The following is a 22,560-nucleotide window of genomic DNA, read 5'->3' on the forward strand; positions in this document are numbered from 1 at the left end:
AGCCTGTTTTACGAAAAATACAAGACATGGCAACACTAACGTTGACCGAAGACCTCAAAGATCGGCGACTCGCCCAATGACGCGCTTGTTTTGAGGCTGTGTGGTTTTTGTAGTTTTACACAAGGCGTCTGTCTGTTTTTTCCACCCTCGTTCGTCCCTGCATGAAACTACATTACCCAAGCAGAAGTGCGAGACCACCCAGCCTGTAGGAAGAGAGGAAAGCGGTTTGCAAGAAGATCGGCTGAAGTGCTGTTCATTTTGGGCAGTTTATCCCGAAAACGCCCCTTTTTGTCGCAAGAAAAGTGCGGATAGACATAAAATGGTACGATTGCAATTCATTTATAAAGATTACTGAAGACCTTTGACCAGCCAACACGAATAAGCTAATGCTGTTTAGTAGCCATCGATGCTAAGCAGTTAGCCACTGGCTAATATTACGCGGACAACATTCATTTGATTCATGTGGCGTTTCTGCCTTGCTGCATTGCAAATGAATGTCACAGCCCCCGGACTGTTTATGTAAAGTAAATCGCGGTCATGTTAAGGTGGGTTAGATGGGTGACCGAGACACCTACGTTATTCGTCCTTGTCACGTGATGTGCACCAACGCGCACATCTTACGCTTATTTTATTCATCTACGAGACTGCGCCTTTCATTAATCTATTCATCCGCCGTGATGAACCTACATTTCCCTCTCAGCGGCTCTATCGACCAGTTATAGAAAATGCGTTTAGCGGTCAACAGCCAGCACATTAGCGGCTTCATTTATTGGCAGTAAAAACGGAACATTCCGCGTTCAAGCCTTTAGTCTAACAATTTCAATATCGCGCGTATTAAAACGACCGTAATCAAGAGTAGCGTATCCGTCTTATAGCTACATTAGTGTTTGTGATTAGAAGAAGATTCTTTTTAGTTCACTTGATGCTTTTTTTAATGCACTTTGGACGTGTAATGACAATTAGAGGTGGAACATAAAAAGAATCAGAATACAGCAAAATACTGTGATCGCTCTTTTGGTGCACGACATAATTCAGGTTTGACCTTAAACCTGACCTGTGATGTTAAAACCTGTTTCTGAAAAGCAGTCGAAGAATGCACTGATACAATTTTCAGTAATGCAATATTTTTTTTTTTTATTCCAATTCCTAATGAAATGTTAAAAATGACCCATCAATCACTATCCCCCTTTAGATTCGCTTCATCCTGATCCAGAACCGGGCCGGGAAGACCCGGCTGGCTAAGTGGTACATGCAGTTTGACGACGATGAGAAACAGAAGCTGATTGAGGAGGTGCATGCTGTGGTGACGGTTCGGGATGCGAAACACACAAACTTTGTAGAGGTACGGCCAAATGGAATTAAAGTCTTTTAAAATGCAGAAGGCCCAATGAAGCCGTTGGTGCAGCGTTATTCTGTCCCATTTGTCCTATATTACAGCCTGCACTTTTAGTTTGTTTTGACCTGCTTGTTACACGTGAAGTTTTAATGTGGAATATTATATTACATCAGTAAACTCAGCAAGTTTTTGCTTACATTTGGTCCCGTTGCATAATTCTGTTGACATCTGTGCATTTACAGTTTCGAAATTTCAAGATCATCTACAGAAGGTATGCCGGCTTGTACTTCTGCATCTGTGTGGACGTTACGGACAACAACCTGGCCTACCTGGAGGGAATCCATAATTTTGTGGAGGTCCGTTAGCCCTGGTTAATTCAGTAATTAGCGGTGCACCCACAGTATAGCCTTCCGGAGGTTCTAATCCTTTCGGCAGTAGCAAAGCATGCGGGCAGCAGCGATTCTAATTTCATTTGTCGTCGTGTTCATGTTCTTCTTTGACCTTTATTACTGGAACACGCGTTTACGTTCCTTTTCACCTTCACCGAAGCGCCGCTGTAATCTGCCGTGGGTTTTTTTTGGTTAGTTTTATTGTGTCTTTGGACGTTGCCTGTAGCAGCCATAGCTCAGATTTCCACAAATGATGGTCATAAAAATGTTCTATATTGCCAAACCGGTATTAATACCTCGGTTACCCTAATCCTGGCAGCCAAATCGGTTGATCTGAGCGATTCTGGGAGAGGAAGGGATGGCCGGAATGCGGCTGTGAAGGAAAGCGGTGCACAGGAGTTCAGGAACACTGCGACCCGGAATGCCGGGACATCCTGTGGCCTTAAGAAAACATCATTTCCCTGACCAAATCACCACCTCCTCTCTGTTGCCTACGGTGCTTCGGGAGGGATCAGTTCAGACTCGTACTGTGGCTCATGCCATTGTACCGCAAAGTCACATCGTGTCCCTGAGCAGGACACTTAACCCTGAGTGTCTCCAGGGAGATTGTCCCCGTAACTACTGATTGTAAGTCCCTGGGCGTCTGATAAATATGGCAATAGTACATTTTATGAATTTAACTTTTTCCCCCTCTAACAAAATCCAAAAATATCCACTGGGAATTGGCAGCGGAGCGAAGGATGATCACGTATACAATATCGACTGGCTTGAATCATTACCTTTCCTCTGTCCTTTCTGCCATAACCCACTTTTTTCTTTGTTCCTTCTTCCAAGGTTTTGAATGAATATTTCCACAACGTGTGCGAACTAGACCTGGTGTTCAATTTCTACAAGGTAGGCGTGCTCCACTGTGCTCGCTTTTCCTTCTCCTCCTTTCATTATTTTTAACCTTCTTTTGCGAAATACAAGGAAGCATCGCAGCTGAAACTTTGATTCCAGAGATGAATAATGCACGCAGAAGCCAAACACGTTCCCCGCTGTATCGTAGCAACGAGCCCCACGCCGTGGCAGCAGATCTTCAACGCATAATTAAAACAGTCAATTAAGCCGATCTGCATGCATTTTGGCGTGGGCGGGTTTTCTTTAGGAGGAGGCTGTAAGCAATTAAGAGTTGCATTTGGTAATTACGTCCACTGTGCTCCCCTGCTAATTGCTGCGAGTATTTTTAAAATCCTCCCCCTCCTGAACCCTGACAACACGCTGCCTACGCTCTCCTTAAATAGCAGAGAAAGGTGGAAAGTTGCACGGAGAAGCGGGTGCTGGCTAAGTTCACTCCGCTTTGCACGTAAATAAAAGAAAATACGTATACACGGCTGACAAATGACAGAAAAAGGAGCGAATGCACTGCCGTCACCATAGGTTGATTGGGAGTGATTGCGAGCGGTGCCTGTTTTAGGATGATCACCACGTCCCCATCTATAGGACATGTGCAACACCAAATTGTGATGAACGTGAAAACTTTTTTAAAAATTTGCGATTTTTAAACGGCAACATCTTATTTTCTTGATGTTCTAGATATGGGTTATACACGGTGGGCCATTTATATGGATACGCCTTAATAAAATGGGAATGGTTGGTGATATTAACGTCCTGTTTGTGGCACATTAGTATATGTGAGGGGGCAAACTTTTCAAGATGGGTGGTGACCATAGTGGCCATTTTGAAGTCGGCCATCTTGGATCCAACTTTTGTTTTTTCAATAGGAAGAGGGTCATGTGACACATCAAATTAATTGGTATTTTCACAAGAAAAACAAACAACGTAACTTTATTCTTTCATGAGTAATTTGCAAGTTTCTGACCACTTATAAAATGTGTTCAATGTCACCAACCATTCCCATTTTATTAAGGTGTATCCATATAAATGGCCCACCCTGTAGAGTGACATTAGCTCCGGCGAGGGAACGTCTGGTGGAAGTCTGGAGCCCATCTGGCCACGGTCCGCACGCTGACGCTGTCTGGTCTCGTTTCAGGTGTACACTGTAGTAGACGAGATGTTCCTGGCTGGCGAGATCAGGGAGACCAGCCAGACCAAGGTCCTCAAACAGCTTCTAATGCTGCAGTCTCTCGAGTAGAAGTCCCGGCGGAGGGTCCTGTTCCAACCTGCTTCCTCCCTGCATATTTTATGGAGCAGGAACCACATCCCTTGTTCAGAAACCGTGATTTTTTTTTTTTTCTGTGTCGTACTGCAAAGAGCAAGTCTACGGCCCGTTGCTTTTTTATCATTGATCGGCACAGATGATATTTTACCGATGACCTCGTCCCTTCAGAGCCCAGTCTTCATATATAACGTGGCGTAAACATTCCCAGCTTTATTACTTGAACACGTCGCTTCATCCTCCTCACTACGGTAGCCGACTAGTCGCTGGCGGGCGGTGGACTGTCAGTGATAAGCGTCTGTCTCCCATTCATCAGGAGCCGGGGAAAAAAAGAATAATTCCACCCCCACCATTTTGAAACCTAATCACCACACACTATCATATGGTTGTAAGGGTGTTAATTGATTATTGGATTGAACGAGGGCGTGATCCTCTGCGGCTGCCTCCTCTGTCTTTGACGTTCTGACAGCTCGACACATTTATTTTATTGTTCCTCAGACGGTAATTATAGCGGAAATGTCACACAGAGGCCGTAATTAAACCAAACAAAGCCGAGTGTATTACAGACTGGCTAAACATACGCCATGTTCACAGACACATCCATAAAGTTACTCCATTAAAGGGAAAGCAGACTGGTAAGAATGTCAGTATGCCGTAATGCCAATTACACCTGGACTGAAAATAAAATATCTATATATCTGTGTGTGTATTTCTATACCAACGTGCTACATGTGTTGCCGTATTGTGAGGTTTGTTCTGTTACGTGAGCGTCTGCAGAGTAAATTGTATGTGACCTATGAAACCAACAGGGGTTTTAGGGCCAGGCTACATCATTTTGAGGCATTTACTAAAAACACATTAATGGCTCCCTGGATCTGAGGGTTGGGATATGGTGGACGTTACACAGCACTACACTTTGTTGGTTTCATACGTTACTTTTATAAATGATGTCTGTAGTTTTGTGGAGTTATTTTTCCCTGTGGGTTTAAAAAAAAAAATGTTTTTAATTTTAGTGGCATTACACTGCTTGCTGGGACAACATGACCCCAGGCAAACATAGTCTGTTCAGATGTTTCCTATCTTCGCCACTTCAGTTTATATAGATCCACCGAAACGAAAAATTAATAAACCGTTAAGGAAAAAGGATGTGCCGAGTTTGTGTTTCTGGGTGGGGCTACTGGAAGAGGAACACTTCCACGGTTCATCTTGTTCGACACGGAAGACAGCCATCTAGTGGTTGCTGCGTGGCAGCGAATAAACCCACACTGCTTATAACCTGGCACCCGCATTATTAGAAACCAGAGGCTAATTAATGTCAGACTGGAATTAAAACTTTGTTGCAGCAGGTACCCAGTTGTTACTGGTCTGTAATAAACATGTTGGGTATTTGCAATGTCATTTATTCACATTATGCCGTATGGGAGCTGCTTAATGTAAAACTCGCACAAGGGAAATGTCATAAACGTCCAGTACCTAAAAAACACATATTACCCATTTTTATTCTTCACAAATCTAATGAGGTTTCGCTCACTCTGCTGGCACGTGAGACTATGGCCGTCCCTGCAGTTCCAAGTTGTGGGCTCTGGGGCTGAAGTTTGTACATCACAATTTGCATCCATCACTGAACAATCAAATTATGAGGGCGACCCGAAGCTGAAGGTATCACAAAGTACCAGGAGTAAAGAGAAAAATTAGGGAGCCACAACACAATGCTACAGTTAAGAGAGGTCTTCCTCGCACCTTTCTTCTCTGCAAATTTAATTGGTAAAACATCCATCACCAAAGACCACACAACGAAAAGAAGTAACTGGTAAGGAGAGGTGTAACAAAAAAAAAAATTATAATAAACAAGCACGTTTTTAGAATTCACTCTTTAAAACAAACAAGAACCCCCCCTCCAAGAAGGACCCAATAGACAAATTCAGTCTTATTTACAGAATAGATGACTCAGATATACAGTATTGTAAATGAATGAACAGCATTGGTTACTAAGCAACAACTGAGTTTGTGCAGTATTCTGGGCAATCTGTGATCATAACTATAAATAAACTACCTGGGGAAAATGGATTATCAGATGAATTCAAAAGAAACTTGAACACCCACTGTACATGCTGATGTTCCCTTTAGCTGGGGGGGAAAAAACGTTCATCAAACGGGATGAAATGACTTAGGACTTTAGATATTAAACGAGCAGGTAAAAAGATTAAGATGTTCGGAGCAGTGGCAATGAGACGCCATCAAGCTGGCATCACTGCCCACCCAACAAGTCCTTCATGTTATATTCCACAGCCTTGAAATGGCACAGATATCACTGTCCTCAGTTGTTCTTTAGTAAGGCATGATTATCTCTATATACTAATTTCTCGTCAATACAGTATAGATTTAAATTACTATAAATTTTACAATTCTGTAGATACAGTATATAAACAATCCAAAAGAAAGTGCACTTGCAGAGGAAAATAAAAAAAAATAATAAAATAAAATAAGGGGAAAAAACAAAACACACACACACACACACACCACAGAGGGCGCTGAAGTTCTAACTACGTTTTAATCTGCTAACTACACTGACCTTTCTGATAAAAACAGGGACATTTATATTTAAGGATATGTCTGACGTGTAAAAGTCGTTGTGTGTGCATAACAATTAAGTGCATGAAAGCAAGTGGGAGGAACTGAAAAATGGCCAATCAAAAGTGAGGGAATTTTTGAATGACTGGCCAGCGGCCCTACTATGGAACATTATTATGTCACTTAGAGCATGTTTTACGTCTAAACAGCCCCTAATTCAATGTTTGGTAAGGACATCCTGATTTTATTCAGCAGGGATAGCTTGTGAGCTGCAGTTGCCGGGTTGTGAATTGGCTGTTTGTTAGATAACCTTGACTGGAAAGGCTGGAGTAAACGTCAGATATGTAACAGATAGAGCTGAGAGGGAGCGTCCAGAAGGTCGGTACAAGACCCTCTGTCCTCAGCTTGTGCTTTCATCTCCCTATAGGTGTGTGGCCGAGGTTACTGAAGGGATGCAAACAAAACCACACACCACAGAGCCACCCAGTCACTTCATCGTAACCCAGATGAATGAAGGAGGTAATGAAGTGTGTATTAGCAGTACACGCATGCTTCTGTCAGCAGCGTGGAACAGGATCAGAATCGTTAAAGGAACAGTTCAGAGAATTTCCACTTTTATATTGATTAAAATGCTGCTTTCATCAGTATCACAATGCCAATGGGTGCAGTTCGGAGACATTTAAAACCCCTTCAGCTGCTCAGATGGACTAAAATGGATGGGATATGATGGACACTCCAAATATGTACGAACCAGACGTTGGTAAACTGATTCATCTATCTGAGGAGGTTCAACTGAAGGGGACGGATTTTATGCACAGTACACAACCTGAACTAACACTTCAAATAATTAGAGTGCCATAAAAAAGCCTTGGTTTGGTGTATATGCAAGTGTGTGTGTTTGTGTGTGTGTGTTTTGAGTCACAGGAGAAGGGGCAGCCTATCCAGTGTGAAGTAGTTGGGAGCAGCCACAGGTTCTCTCGTTCCAGGGGTTTCCCAGCCCAGGTAGCAGGGGGCCAGGCCGGTCTGCTAACAGTCTCTCTCCACAGGTCAGGGGTCACAGGACGCTGATGAGCATCTGGGGGAATGTGAGCTCCAGATGTTTTTGGGTGTGTCTGAGGATCGAGTTTATACCCACAAACACATGGAGCAACACTGGGCTGGGGACAGAAGAGCAGAGAATTACTGAACAAAAGTTTTTCTCATGAACATATGATCATTTAACACAAGGAAATATGAAAAAAACTTTGAATTATGTTTAAGACTGGGACAATACATCAGACAAATCACTGAAGTTACTTCTTAATTTAAACATGAAATAATCCATATTTACTTACATTCGTGCTAAAAAAAAAACTTGAGGAAAATGTCCCCTTCAAATTCATTTTGGATTGTGGCTTTCCAAACTTTTCTAAAATATTTCATATTCCTCCAGTTCAGTTAAAAGTTGAAATGATGTATGCAATAGAACTTTTTGTTAAGCATATCTGAACCCCTAACCTAGTGCAGGATTTCAGCAGATGATGCTAACCTGTGGGGGGCGCTGTAGGGAGGGAAAGAGGGAGGAGCCAGTCCTAGCAGTTACACTGCTGTTTAGTCTGTGCGGCCGAACCACGGGGCTGCCTCAGCTGCCTCAGCGATGCATCGCCGTACTGGATGCCAGAGCCCATCCTCTCTGGGTCCAGTTCACCTAACACACACACACACGCACAAACACACACTTAGCAAATCAGTGCATCGCTCACAGTCACAGTGTAAATTATAAGATTGAAATCTGTATTCTGGAGATCTATAAAATGACAAACAAGGAACGGGAGATTGGGGAAGAAGTGAAAGTAAACGTAAGAAGTAGTAAAAAAAAAAAAAAAGAAAAGATGAATAGTTATTATTCAGTCAAAGATTTGGCTGTACAACACTGCAAAGGGACCAAAAAATATATATTTTTATAATATGTTGCGAAGCCTGTTAATGCACTTCTATTCTTACTGCTGTCACAATCTGTCACTTATCACAGTGACTTTTATCGCAGTTATGCTATCCTGCGTCATGTCTAACACCGCTTAACCTTGATAACGGCAATGAAAAAAAGCCTTGAGGGGCTTTAAGGTCTAGGTCACACCACATTTGAAAAAAATATTCTTATTAACAAGTAAAAACAACACTTGCTAGAGGCATGTGTAAAAAAAATATTTTAAAGCACTTCTGAAAATGAAATCATAAATATAAAATAAAAAAAAAGCTAAAGGGCCAGATAGCAGCATCTATTGGTGTCAAAGTGAACTGCATAATGTACAATTCAAAAAGGTCAGGCAATGTTGTCTGGATCAAACAAGTGACGTAAAATTAGCAGCATCTGCATCATACATGTCATGTTACCATTTTCCAGACAAGTTTGATAGATTGTATGCGCTTGTCCATCAGTAAAGGCAGAGAATTGTGTCTGTAGTATGTAACTTCACACATTGTCAGTAATTTTGTAAAAAAAAAAAAAAAAAAAAACAGAATAAAGGGACAAATAGAACAAGCGGTGTAAAAACAAAACTGTATTACAATGTAATGGTCTAGGTGCTGGGCTTTTTAATAGTGTCTAGCTTGACAGAACTTGCTTGTGACTGGGTTCCAAGTAAAAAAAAAACAAAAAAAAAAAAAAAAACAGGAACTGCAGTAACACACATTAACACACAAACACAGCGGTCCATTGTGTGTTCTTACCTGACTCGATCTTGTTGAGGATGGTACGGGCACATTTGAGAAAGGCCTCTTCCACGTTCTCACCAGTCAAAGCGCTGGTCTCCAGAAACATCAGTTCTGACAAAAAAAAACAAAACACAACAGGAGTGACAATAGAAGCACATTTATACACAGAGAATCACACACAGCAGTTAATGAAACAACAATATGCACAATTACACAAAAACCACATGGTTGTGAACCTGCCATAAACGCACAGCATCTCAAAATGCACTCATTTAAGTAGAGCGGCCATGAACTGAATCTTTTTAATGATTCAGCGCCTGACCCCACACCAGATTCTGCTGACCGTTACCGTTTTCCTGGGCGAATCGCGAAGCCTCCAAGAAGGTGACCTCACGGTCTGCATCCAGGTCCTTCTTGTTCCCGCACAGGATGATGACAATGTTGGGGCTGGCCAGCGTCCGCGCGTCGGTCAGCCAGTTGGTCAGGGCGTTGTACGTCTCCCGGCTGAATAAATAGAAACAAACATTCTCAAACCTTAGAGAATTTAGTCCTACCGTCACACTCTTAAGAAGGTAGGACAAGACAAAAAAAGTTCTGATCAATGACCTTGTGACAGTGTTGGATAAGGAGATTAATCTGATTGTGGTTAAGGAAGCAGGCTCATAAATCAGAAGGTTGTGAAGCACCAAGGCACCACTGAGGTCCCCTTGATCAAGGTACCGTCCCCACACACCGCAGCGGACACATTTTGTGGTGTCACTGTGTGCTGAGCTGCGGTGTTTCACAATGACAATCACTTCAAATGCAGCTATTCACTAGATAAACCAACAATTTTATTATAGTGAGTGTGTTTTCCATAAGGCAGGAATTCCTATTTCTCAAATCAGGTTAAAGGTCATGAAACTAATTTCACTAAAACTAGGTGAAGGAGATAAGAAACGAAAAGTTGTTTTGAGTCACCATGGCAATTTAGCTGGAAACCATAGTGACAGAAGCACAGCACAAAAAGTGTTGGGCGATGATGTCAAACTAATTCTTATATGATGAACCCACCCAAGATATTCTGAACCCCTCGCCCCTTTTTTCTGGCACAGAGCGGCTGACATTTCATTACCGCCATCACTCCTCATTACCATGCTCGTCGAGCAGGTCTCGCTCACTGTGGCAGTGCCATGGCAACAAAGACCTCATCGTAATCGTTCCACGGGGACGCCCCGGTCTACAGGTGCATGCCGTTATTGAGTACAACATCCAGACATCTTCACCTTTCATGCAGGCACACTTCAGACAACTCAAAACCAGCACCAACACCCAAAGAAGATCCGGAGTGCTACGTTTGTGCACACAGTACAGGCCAAAAGTTTGGACACACCTTCTCATTCAATGTGTTTTCTTTATTTTCATGACCATTTACGTTGGTAGATTCTCACTGAAGGCATCAAAACTATGAATGAACACGTATAGAGTTATGTACTCAACAAAAAGTGGAGATCTGGCCTCCACAGTCACCGGACCTGAACCCAGTCGAGATGGTTTGGGGTGAGCTGGACCACAGAGTGAAGGCAAAGGGGTCAACAAGTGCTAAACACCTCTGGGAACTCCTTCAAGACTGTTGGAGAACCATTTCAGGTGACGACCTCTTGAAGCTCATCGAGAGAATGCCAAGAGTGTACAAAGCAGTAATCAGAGCAAAGAAACTAGAATATAAAACATGTTTTCGGTTATTTCACCTTTTTTTGTTAAGTACATAACTACACATGTGTTCATTCATAGTGTTGATGCCTTCAGTGAGAATCCACCAATGGAAATGGTCATGAAAACAAAGAAAACACATTGAATGTGAAGGTGTGTCCAAACTTTTGACCTGTACTGTATGCTTCAGTGCCTCTCGCAGTAATAAGGAAGTGCTGTTTATATGGATCGACTGCATTTAATATTCCGTGCTGGTACAACTTCAGGTTTCTGTGAATACAGAACGTGACTAATCACAGCCCCTACCTTGTGATATCGTAGACAAGTAGAGCTCCCGCTGCTCCACGATAATAGCTGCGCGTCACAGATCTATTAATGATTCATAAATATACATTTAGTTTTTATATACGGTAGAAAAATCCCCAGAAACAGATGCAAGCTCAGTCAGCCGGGCCGACGAGCAGGCGTTACCTGAAGCGCTCCTGGCCGGCTGTGTCCCAGATCTGCAGTTTCACTGTTTTGCCACCAACATTCACAACTCTGGAGCCAAACTCCACACCGATGGTGTGGTTAGAGTCCTGCTTGACTAAAAACACACACACTGCAAACTTTAATGCTAAGTAAAAAAAATAACATGTTGGAAAGAACCAAGAACTTATGTGAAACATCAAGACTCTTGACTCCAGTGTCTCCTTGAGATGCTCACATTACGCACTATTTAAATCTTTCTAGTCTAAAAGGAGTTAGGAGTTCTGAATTAGCTGCTACCGGGGTTATTTCCATGTTCCTTCGGACCTGATTTAACCCAAACCTGGGTGCTAACAAAAAGAGAGGTCCAAATATTCCCCAAAATGGCAAAGAACCAGGTCTCAGGTTTACCAATAAAACCACTACAACACTATAATAAGACAGAGTTGGAAGTTGGAAAACATTGAGTATTTCTCATTGCATATTATTGCGTTTTAAATGGAAAAAATTGTGATTTGATTGCTTACGACTGCAGGGGATGGCATAACAAGACAATAACTAGAATGTGCACATTTATATGCAAATGCAACCTTTGGCCTGCACAGGTAAGAGACATTTTGAAAAGAAAACATAATCGCAGCCCTGAAATGGTGAGATGGGTGGTGCTTACACTTGTTCTCAATGAACTGGTGAAGGAGGCAAGATTTCCCAGTGCCTGCGCTGCCTATCACCAGGAACTTGAAGAGGAAATCTGAAACCAAGAGAGAGACAGAGAGGAAAATCAATAACACTGTCCATTGGTACTTACAAGCAATTCCTTTTCTCACATCAGCACAATTTTCTCTCAGCCCTCTCTGCATTTGCCAAAGCTTGGGCTTGGCAGCCTGGCCACTTTTTAATTAAAAAGCTAAGATAGAAAAGTAAAGAATATTATTAAAAAAAAAAAAAAAAAAAAATCACAAACTGCCCTCTTTTCAGACCCCACGTGCCAATACAACTCACAAATCGGTTCAGGTTCTGGGGTCTCCACAGACCTGTAAGGGATCAGACAGAACAGGGCCTTTCCTCCTACGGCCATTTATGGAACATTTTGGATTTTAAAGCGCTCCTTGCCGGGAGCTTGCATGACCTTCTATTAGAAATGGCAGCCCAGGAGCGGGGAAATTCCCGGCAGCGGCATCAGCTGACCTGGCCGTTAGACACAGCCAGTGTGCTTCGAATAGCAGCAGGCGGTACTTTGGATTTGGGTCGAGGAATAAGAAGGATCAGCTGAAACTTGCTCTCGCCTCCCATGTTGAGTGGAAGCAACTGAACGTTCTACATAAAACCACTAAACCGTAGTATTTTCATTGTGAGGGTCGAGTCCATTTTGCTTGGAATAAATAGCTGAACCTGACAAACTCACAAATGGAGACCATGAAACATACCATGAAACAAACCAGAGGGTCACCACAGCCACCACCACCGTTACAACTACAGCTATAGGGATCTTCAAATGGACCATTATGGACACGTAATCTAGACCATGACACTGACTACATCCTGGATTTCTCCAACCCTACAACCGTAGGACTTATCATTATATCATCCCCAACCCTGCACTGACACCATTTGCAGGCTCACTCTACCCTGGAAGGGGGTCCTTCTCTGTATCACTCCTTCCCAAGGTTTCTTCCTTTCTTTTTTTCTCTCTCCTAGAGTTTTTCCTTGTGTGCAGAAGGGTCAAATGTGGGGGTGTCAACTGTAGGGCCTGTCAAAGCCCATTGAGACATACTGTATGTGATTTTGGGTTATATAAGAAATAAATGTTGAGACCAAGATGGGGGGGAAAATCGCTGCAGCCCACTACATGGGTTTCCTGTTGAGGCGGGACTTTCGCACACCAACGCAAGGCAAACGCGCGTTTAGTGATGGCGAAGAGGCGGTCACCACCCAGGGTATGGCATAAAACTAACCCTACACGTCCAAATCGGGTTTCCACTCCAGTTTGAGTAGCTGTCAGTTTCGAATCCATTCCACCTTCCCGGTCGCATGCATGCATGGTGCGATACGTAGTGGTTGGCTCGCTGGAACACCGATGTCCTCAAAAAATGCTACGTTTGGAGCGGAACCATAGCCAAAATATTTCTAATGACTCTGGGAAAACAACATATTAGATGACCACTTACAGTCAATAACGCATATCAGAAACAGAGAAAAGAAGAAAGCTAGCAAACGAATTAGCTGAAACAAAACATGATTTTATCATCATGGTTCCAGCTCATTATTGAACACATTTTTTTTGTATTCCAGGTCTTCCCAATATAATTTTATTTAATATGTTTTGGGTTTTTTTATGTTGCTTTCAAATGTGAAGCACTTTTATTTCACTAAAGGAAGAATGTGTAATATTGTGAAATTGTTCTTTGCACATATTTTTAACATATTATTTACATGCAAATGGTTTACAAAAGCAAAAGCACTTTGTTGAACAGTGGTTTAATGTGATTTGTCATGTGGCATTTGTTCCTTTTTCACATCCACTCCAAAATCACACAGTTTTTAGGTGAATAAATATGTTTATAATGGAAAACATGGAATTCAGAAAAATTTAAATGAAAAAAACATTTTAAAAATCAAGAAAAACATAAAAGGGATTTCATAGAACCCTACTATTGTCATAATCAAAAGCTGCTTCATGAGATGCTCATTAACAGTGAATGATAAGAAAGTGTTCAGCATAAACCTTCAGGACTGTTGGAAACCGTCCTTGTTGTCTAACTTAAGGTGGTGGAGAGAAGCTGAGAGTGTGAAATGCTGCAATCACAGCAAAAGCTTCCTGCTATGGAGTGACGCATCTTCAATATTCAACTTTTTGATAGTGTGTTATTTAGTCCTCCTGTGTCTTCAATTTTTTTCTTTAATGTAAACAATACAAAACCCATAAAGCCTTTCATTTTAAAAGCTTACTTAATTACAAAAATCCTTTCCAATCACTTACTACTGCTGAAAACACTGATAAAAGAAGAAATAAAACTCTACCTTCTTTAGAGTTGTGTAGACTTTAGATCATGCGGTGCATCCAAAAATGCGGGATCGACAGCATCATGACTAGTTCTTATACATTTCTGTTGCACTATTTTCTGTTGTAATTCATTGCTTGTCCTCCCCCCCCGTTCTACAAAGTGATCTTCCGTCAGAAGAAATATTCTTCCCCAGCCTACAGAATGAGGGAGAGATCCTGTCTTCTCAAGCATGACTCAACGGGAACTTGAACACAAGCTGATCCTTGGCACACTCCCTTAAATGTGAACAGTAGAAAACGGTTGCTCTGTACAGCCTACTGGACCCACTGAAGTGTTTTTTTTGCTGTTTTCCGATGTATGAAGCTTATATATCTCTATAAAAAAGCCCAACTTAAAATGGGTTCTGTCCACATGTAGGCACATTCTTTTAATGGACAGTGTTGCTTCTGCTTAAATACTGTATTTAAGTTATTCATATTTAGGCACGTATTCAATGCATTTTTCATCCATCAAAGAACAGAGAATGTATGATTCCAATATTATTCCAGACAGCATACAATGGAATCTAAACTGTATTACTAAAGCATATCTTATGTTTATAATTGAAACACGGTGGCAGATTTGTGTTGAAAGTACAATGCTGACCACTAGAGGTCAGGGTTAAAATAGTGGCCAGGTGACTAAGTACCATTGTGACTGTAAGGAAGTAGTGGCTTTAAATCCTCCAAATGTCAAGGTGCCACTGAGGTGGGGCTGGGGGATTGTACAATCGCGAGAAGCACCGGGAGCCGCAAACACTTTTTTGACAAAAACATGACAAATATCACACAATCATTACATATCGCAAGTTAGGCTTATCAAACTCAACACCGATGCTAAGGATGGTACTCAATTCTTGATACTATTTGAAAAAGGGCAGAGAGCGCCATTTTAACCCACCTCCACACCTGTAAGTGATGCTGTAACTCTTGTAGTTCCCTTATAAAGGTTCTGCAGCCGCTGCAGCTAGGGGTGTTAAAATTAATGCTATAATCGATGCATTGTGGTGCAGATGTGGACGATATTGCATAGATGCAATGCAGAACATAATCGATGACTTCATACTGACGTTGGTTGGTGAGTTTCTGGCGGCGGCATAAAAATTAAAGAGTAGTGCCGGTAGTGACTATGGCGATTAATGTTAATTAATATCAAAATCAGTACTAAAATTTTTGATCGATTAGTATCTGAGATAACATTATTGCAAACAACTGTTTACTTGCCCTAAGAGGCTTCAGATTCTGAATATTACTTAATAAAAATTAGGGCTGCACGATTTGGAGAAAAAGACATGTTGTGATTATTGAGATCAATATTGCGATATGCAATTGCGATATGATAAAGGACACTTGCTTGTATATCAATGAAAAGTCACATACTAATAATGAAATGTTTAATTTCAAAGTGAAACATACAAACTACTTATAACCAGAAATGCCCAGTGCTTTCAAAATACAATAGTCTACAAATTAAATAAATCACAAAAAACTCTTTTACATTACTGTCGAACGACAAACCCTGGTAAGGCTAAACAACTGTTTTGATTATATTTGGCCATTATAAAATCCCGTATTATAGTTCTTACGTTTAACCAAAATGTTGTTTGGTGGCTGACTTGAACACAGGACTTGTCATGTGGCGTCTAACCTCCGAATCGAAAGACATGTGACCAAACATGTCACATCCGACTGAAGTGAGACTTCGGTCAGCTCGCAAACTTTGAGAGAATGAAAGAATGGATCTGTTATGTTGCCGATCCAATCCGTTTTTGCGTTCATGTAATCGCACAGACTGACATTGCGATTATGATTAGATTAATTGTGCAGCACTAATAAAAATATTATGAATATAACTTTACATTTACATTTACAGCATTTATCAGACGCCCTTATCCAGAGCGACTTACAATCAGTATTACAGGGACAGTCCCCCCCCCCTGGAGCAATTTAGGGTTAAGTGTCTTGCTCAGGGACACAATGGTAGTAAGTGGGATTCGAACCCGGGTCTTCTGGTTTATAGGCGAGTGTGTTACCCACTAGGCTACTACCACCCTACCAACTTTTTACCTATTACTATATAGACTTTATTAATAAAAAAAAGGGAGAAATCCCTCTGTTATGGCTTGCTGAGGTGTGTGTGTGTGTGTGTGTGTGTGTGTGTGTGTGTGTGATGTAGGCTGAACAGTTCCACCATATGCTGACTGAACGTACCTGTCACATAAAAATTCGAGTTTCCAGCATGTGTGCCTGGTGTCAGGCTAAAACTCAATACTGGTATTGGTGCATCCTTAAGACATAATGCAATGATACATAAATCTGCGTAATTTTCAACTAAGCGTGCACAACTATGGCCAAAGCAAAAAGTACAATGTTAGACAGAATGCAATAAAAAGCAGCATCATTATTTATTATAAAAATGTGCATTTGTTACTACAGAACCACATCTACAGGCCATATATCTCTGGTTTGTTTAAGTAAAGACCTTGCAACGGCAAGAGCAGAAAGTCACAGAATTCAATATTTACACCGTGCCTTATCGCCAAAAGCCCCTTCCCTGCCGTTCCTTAAGGCGCTTCACAGCCACCACAGTGGATCACACGATAACGCCCTCCCCCGTAATGATGTGAGCAGAGTAAATGGCAGCAGAATTAGATGAAGTTTGCTGGCCGTTATCAGCTGTAGGTCTTGCGGAGCTGTCTGCATTAACAGCCTGCGATAGCAGAGCTAATTTCCTTGAAGAGCACAGCGGTGACTATGATTGATCCCTGCACGCCAGCCCTTAAAAGAAACATTGCCTGCAGTGGTTGGCTGAATTGTAAGGTCTGCTATATTGGGCTAAACTGCGGCATGGTGCTGAAAAAGCCTGGTTTTGTTCACATAAAAGGTCCCCTGAATGTTTCTACTCAGTCACAATAAAACTTTTGAATAAAACAGGGTCAGGTGGACATTGCTGTATTCTGATATCCAGAGGCATTTTAAAATTAATTAAGCAATTAATTCCATTTTTAATCCAATTCCATGAGCAATTTACGATTACGATTGAGCAGGAACAATTTAATCATAATTGTTTAAAAAAAAAAAAGAAGTAAAAAAAAAAAAGATTAATCTCTGATGTCATAGACATCAGATGAACATCTTTTGGGGTTAGATTAGAACAAACCCAAAATTGTTCTCATCACATCATAAAAAGATGAATAACTCAGCACATTAATGTTTTATACTTCATCAAGATAAAACGTGAATGTTAACTTCCTTTTTGTGCAGTGGGATTTGATTCGAGCCTTAATTGCAGATTTCTATATTCTGCAGTTATGAAGCAATTTATTGCGCAGCTGCCGTCCGAACAGCAGCATATTCCCTAAAACGGCTAGCTCAGGAGCTCTCGGAATTCGTAGCGTAATATCATGCATAATTGACGTGTATAATTGTACTGGGAAGGCGCGAGGGATGGACTTCACCGCGGAGGCGAGACAGAAGGCAGCACCGCAGCACCAAGATCCGTATTCGCGTGGTGCCCGCAAGCAATTAAATGTAAGGCGAGTGGCACACGGCTAAAGCCGGCTAATGCCACCGTCCTCCTTGAGGTCCCAGCATCCGTGCCACTGCCTCCTGTGCAGCGGGTACATAAACGGCAAGAGGGACGTTTCCCAGAGCCACGTGTCAGTTGTGTATGGTAAACAGCACCTGAGGAGAGGACAACCTTCAAGCGCCCAGTAGGCTACGTGTAAATACATTCTAGGTCGCCTGGGGTGAGAGGCAGTACGGGCCTCAAAAGTAAAGGTTGTTCGCAGTATTTGTATCTTATGTGAGCGAAGGGTGGGGGGAAAAAAAGGAGATCAATTTGCAAGCCACTGAACAGCAAAAAGGAGAAGAAGACATTACTCAGAAGTGACACACTAGTGAACAGAGCTAAATCACAGAGGTACCCACAAGACAAGACTATTATGATGAGGGATATTGAGCGTCAGTCCAATCAGATTTCTTGAACTGAAAATCTATCTGCATTTTTTGGTTGGTGATGTTCCAGACTATTCGAGATGGAGTTTGTGATGTCTACTTACAAGGTGCATTACGAGTAATGCAAACAAAGCGCAAAGCAGGAAGAAACGGGAATTTTTTTTTTTTTGCAGGAGCGGGATAATCTAGAGTGAAGAAGTACGGTGAATGAGAGCTGACCGTCAACACAACGAGCTTCTCCCATGGTAAACTCTATATTAAAATTAATCTTCTGGGTCTCAGAAATACTTACACGTCAACAAAAGTGTTGGACTTGCTTCTCTAAAATACAGACAACGAGCAAGCAGCCTGTTTATTTCCATAAATCCTGAATACATACCTAATGCACTACAATATTTCTATTATGTCTATTATAGTGCCTTGTGTGTTGATTCGCACCATAAGCAGATTAAAAAATATACACACACACAGTATACAATTAAATCCAATTTACTGGATTAGAAAACAATTTTACACAGACACAGGATACCAGTCTATCAGTGATGTATTACAATGGGAGTAGTCACAATATATGTATTGCTTGTTGATTTATTGCCTCACCCATATTAAAGTTATCTTCTGTAATTACCAATGGAGACAAAAAAGCTGTGATCCGTCCACACATAAATATGTAACCTGAGAAGCCTTGTAGTACACAATCCTACCATGCATTAGTGAGGTCCAGCATGACAGGATGCTGCGGATAGGGCACACCGAGTCCTACGTCACCATTCGGATGAAATTTAATACAGGATGGAGAAAAGGGAACGGGAAACTGTGTAGGGCAGAAAATAGCCTTATCCACACTTCACAAAAAAAAAAAGAAAAATCAATAGCAAACGCATTCATCCGGAGCTCGGATCATCAAATTACCTAGGCACACGCGCAGCATCCATGTTATAGAAGCAGTGTTCACAGTAGCACGACCACAGAAGCCATGTCAAGGGCGAGACTTTTACAACTACCTGGAAACACAAGAATGGTTCCATGTCTGGTTCTTCTTCTAGTTCGACGGGACTGTTTCCAAGAAAGAATACTCATCCCTCTACTTCCATTAATGCTGACTGATATGAGACTAACCAATCACCTAACATCCTGCCAGCCAGACTGATGCCGGACAGATGAGTAAAATAACAATACTGGAGCAAAAGAAGCCACCATGTCCCTTCATCAGCTATGGGCGGGCCACAATTAGTCAGAACAGCAACATCCCCAAAACTGCGCACAGATGAAGTCAACAGAGGACAGATGACTGGACAAATATTACCTAAGAGGGCTTCACTAAACGCAACACGGACTTCTGAAAATAGTTTGGTTCATTTAATCTGCTGAACTCTTAGTTCCTGTACTTACTGGGGAGTTGTGTCCACTTCTGTGGAAACAAAGGTGACCTTAAAGGTCCCTTATTATGGATTTATTTTTTTTGCTTTTATATCATTCTTGGTGCATAATTACAGCCACTTTGATCCAGTCCCACAATGAGATTTTACCAGGACGCGCCGTTTCGGTGTCTTCGCATGTTTGGAAGTATAGAGATAATGGTAGAGATAATGTTTTAGGGGAGGGGTGGGAAATTCTCTGGGTGGACAAAGTATGAGAAAGGAGAGGTAACCCTTCCTCTTATGACGTCATAAGTGGACAAATTCCAGATCAGATCGTCTGAGCTGCTGCTCTCTGAACGGCCAAAGCACTCTTTACACCAATCACCATTTCTAGCCACTGCAGGACCATAAACAGGCTAGAGGAGCTCGTATTCATGTTAAATCAGCTCACTAAGTGAAAATTTCATGTCAGGGGGCCTTTAAAAGTGAACATGGCTGACTTACTGAATGCATGTGCAATTTCTACCTGCTACCGGCATAGATGAACTAGCCACCGAAGTCCTAAATCAGGTTTAACATAAGAACATAAGAATCTGGAGTTGAAATAAAACCACCTTCCACCAGCAATCCTCCAACGCAGCCCGCATATTACACTCTTAAAGCACACAGAGATCGTAATCAGCGTTTGTATTTGTTCACTATATTATCATTATTCACTTGTAAACAGAGCTTTATCGGCATAGCACCGCTATCATCATCCACATTGAAACCTCTTTAGCTGCATTCTGGACCGGTCAAAACCGGCTGAGACGGTTCTTCACCCCGTCGAATAACACGACAGCATGACCCTGCATGAGGATGTGGGTGTACCGCGGCCAGCTGGATGACGGTAGCCGGGGTTAGCCAGCAGGCTAGCTGGTTGTGTTTACCGTATGTCTCTGACATGTCGACGCCGCCGCGGAAACGACTCGAACTCAACCGGCTTGAACGGGTCGACGTCCTCTCCAGACAGCGACACTGTCTCCGGAGCTACGACTAAACACGGAGGATACCAACCAGGCCGGAGGTGCGGTGGCCGGCCAGCTTAACGGCTAGTACTGCAGCTACGATCTGACCATAGAAATAAATATTCTGAGGCCGAAGCTCCAGCGAAGCTGGCAACACGAACGCAGACTTCCGGGGTGTGCGCGCGCAGAAATGTCAAAATAAAAGTTGCCAGCATTATTTGGACGTGTCACAATTTCGGTAAAAAAAAAAAAAAAACTATTATGGATTATAAAACGCAGTAATTGTGAATCAATAAACAACTAATGAAAATCCTAGAATAATAGCATAATTCGTGCAAATTCTTCTTTTTTATTTTTTAGAGAACACCAGTGGCGGTGATTCCCAACATTCTACTACTAATATAGCTAATTATTACCTCGTCGAACTTCCTTCATAATGGGACGCTCGGTTTAATGTTGTAAAATCACAACATTTGTTCTTAAATTATTATTATATTATTAGATTAAATAACTTTTATTATGACAATTTTTTTCCATCTCTGTGTTTCTGAACGAACACTGTATTAAACACTGGCTGAAACATATGGACAAGTGATTGAAATATAATATTTCGTGTAGGTAATTTTAAGTAAACCCATTAATATATAAATGTATAAGCACTGTTACTGTTTTTTTGCGTGAGAGTATCACGTCCCCAATAGGTGCGATGCGACTGTTTTAACCAATCGAAAAGCCTGCTTTTACAACACGTGACTTAAATGTGTTTCCCGTTTCCCTTTACAGCATGATTTGTGTTTCACATTGGAAATTTGCACTGTGGCTGTGTAAAATAATACACATTATTTAATGTTACGTGAGAAAAAATGTTCGATACAGTGGTTTAATGTTATTCACACCACGTCATAGCATATTAAATCATTTGATATAATAACATTGTTATTATTATTATTGTTAATAATAATAATAATAAAAATGATTACTTAATTATGTGATTCAACCCTTTGTGTAAAATTGCACAGTGTATTTGTGAGCCGTGTCCATCAGCAATTCCGCCACACGGTGTCAGTCTTTTGCCACTCCGCACACGGCCTTTCACGTCTTTAACGAGTTTAAAGGCCTCGTCTGGGTGGGTACATGATAGAGTTTGTTGTTGTTTGAACAACAAGCCACCACTTCTTTGACTCAAAATGTGTATCGAAAAAGATTCTCCATATCATGCTCCCTAACAAAACCCAGCCGCTGGGGATGCGCGTTGTTGCCGGTCCCAAGCCCATGTAGATGGTGAAGAAATGGTGCGCCAAGTCATTTGTGTGGACAGCCAGACTGGCTGATCTGCTGTGGCGTCCCCTAACGGGAGCAGCCGAAGGAAGCGGGACGAGGAGGAGGACGCGAACTCCCCTTGCATGCAGTGCTGCCTGGGGCAGCAGGTGATGAATTGCAGTCTCCCACCGCTAGCGCCCAGGTTTCCTCCCTGGCTTTGTTCTTGCCTGGTAGATTCCCCCTTTAGCCTCTCAACTCCTCTCTAAAAGGCTCCTTCTCACAAAGAGATGAAAGGCAGGAGGAAGCCATGAGCCGCGGCATCGTGTGGGGGCACGGATGTTTTCTTTAGGATGTCTGCACTCGCAGCAGAGGAGACATAATAGCTCTCCATGCCTTGCCAAACTATCCCTCGCTTCATCACTATGTCCTGCAGTAGGGCTCCCGGGCTGTGATGCTTTTGACCCTGGACAGACATTCTAATAACAGGAAAATTGGGGCCAGGTCAGGGCTGCCTTCTGGGAGTGTGTGTGCGTGCAGGAGGACATGTCATGACGTGGTGTGTTAGGAGGGAGAAGGAAAAGGTCTAGCCTAAAAGTGGACAGATGTATCCCTGGATTTTTCTCC

The 22,560-nt window shown here is 42.0% G+C and overlaps 2 protein-coding genes across 2 annotated transcripts; one reads left to right on the top strand and one right to left on the bottom strand.

The window, feature by feature from the left end:
• Positions 1-168: 168 nt before the first annotated feature.
• ap2s1 (adaptor related protein complex 2 subunit sigma 1) lies at positions 169-5,029 on the top strand. The gene is made up of 5 exons (XM_028961830.1): positions 169-322; positions 1,193-1,342; positions 1,579-1,692; positions 2,560-2,619; positions 3,758-5,029. Exons 1-5 carry the CDS (start codon positions 320-322, stop codon positions 3,857-3,859), a joined length of 429 nt encoding a protein of 142 aa, XP_028817663.1. The 5' UTR covers positions 169-319; the 3' UTR covers positions 3,860-5,029.
• A 567-nt stretch (positions 5,030-5,596) lies between these two features.
• Positions 5,597-20,838, bottom strand: rab4b (RAB4B, member RAS oncogene family). Its single transcript, XM_028961824.1, has 8 exons — positions 20,599-20,838; positions 11,979-12,059; positions 11,312-11,426; positions 11,147-11,209; positions 9,498-9,652; positions 9,164-9,259; positions 7,983-8,141; positions 5,597-7,611 (listed from the first exon to the last, which is right to left on the bottom strand). Exons 1-7 carry the CDS (start codon positions 20,612-20,614, stop codon positions 8,026-8,028), a joined length of 642 nt encoding a protein of 213 aa, XP_028817657.1. The 5' UTR covers positions 20,615-20,838; the 3' UTR covers positions 5,597-7,611; positions 7,983-8,025.
• Positions 20,839-22,560: the final 1,722 nt, after the last annotated feature.

This window comes from Denticeps clupeoides, chromosome 19 (genome assembly GCF_900700375.1).
Source record: "Denticeps clupeoides chromosome 19, fDenClu1.1, whole genome shotgun sequence".
NCBI classification, from domain to species: Eukaryota; Metazoa; Chordata; class Actinopteri; order Clupeiformes; family Denticipitidae; genus Denticeps; species Denticeps clupeoides.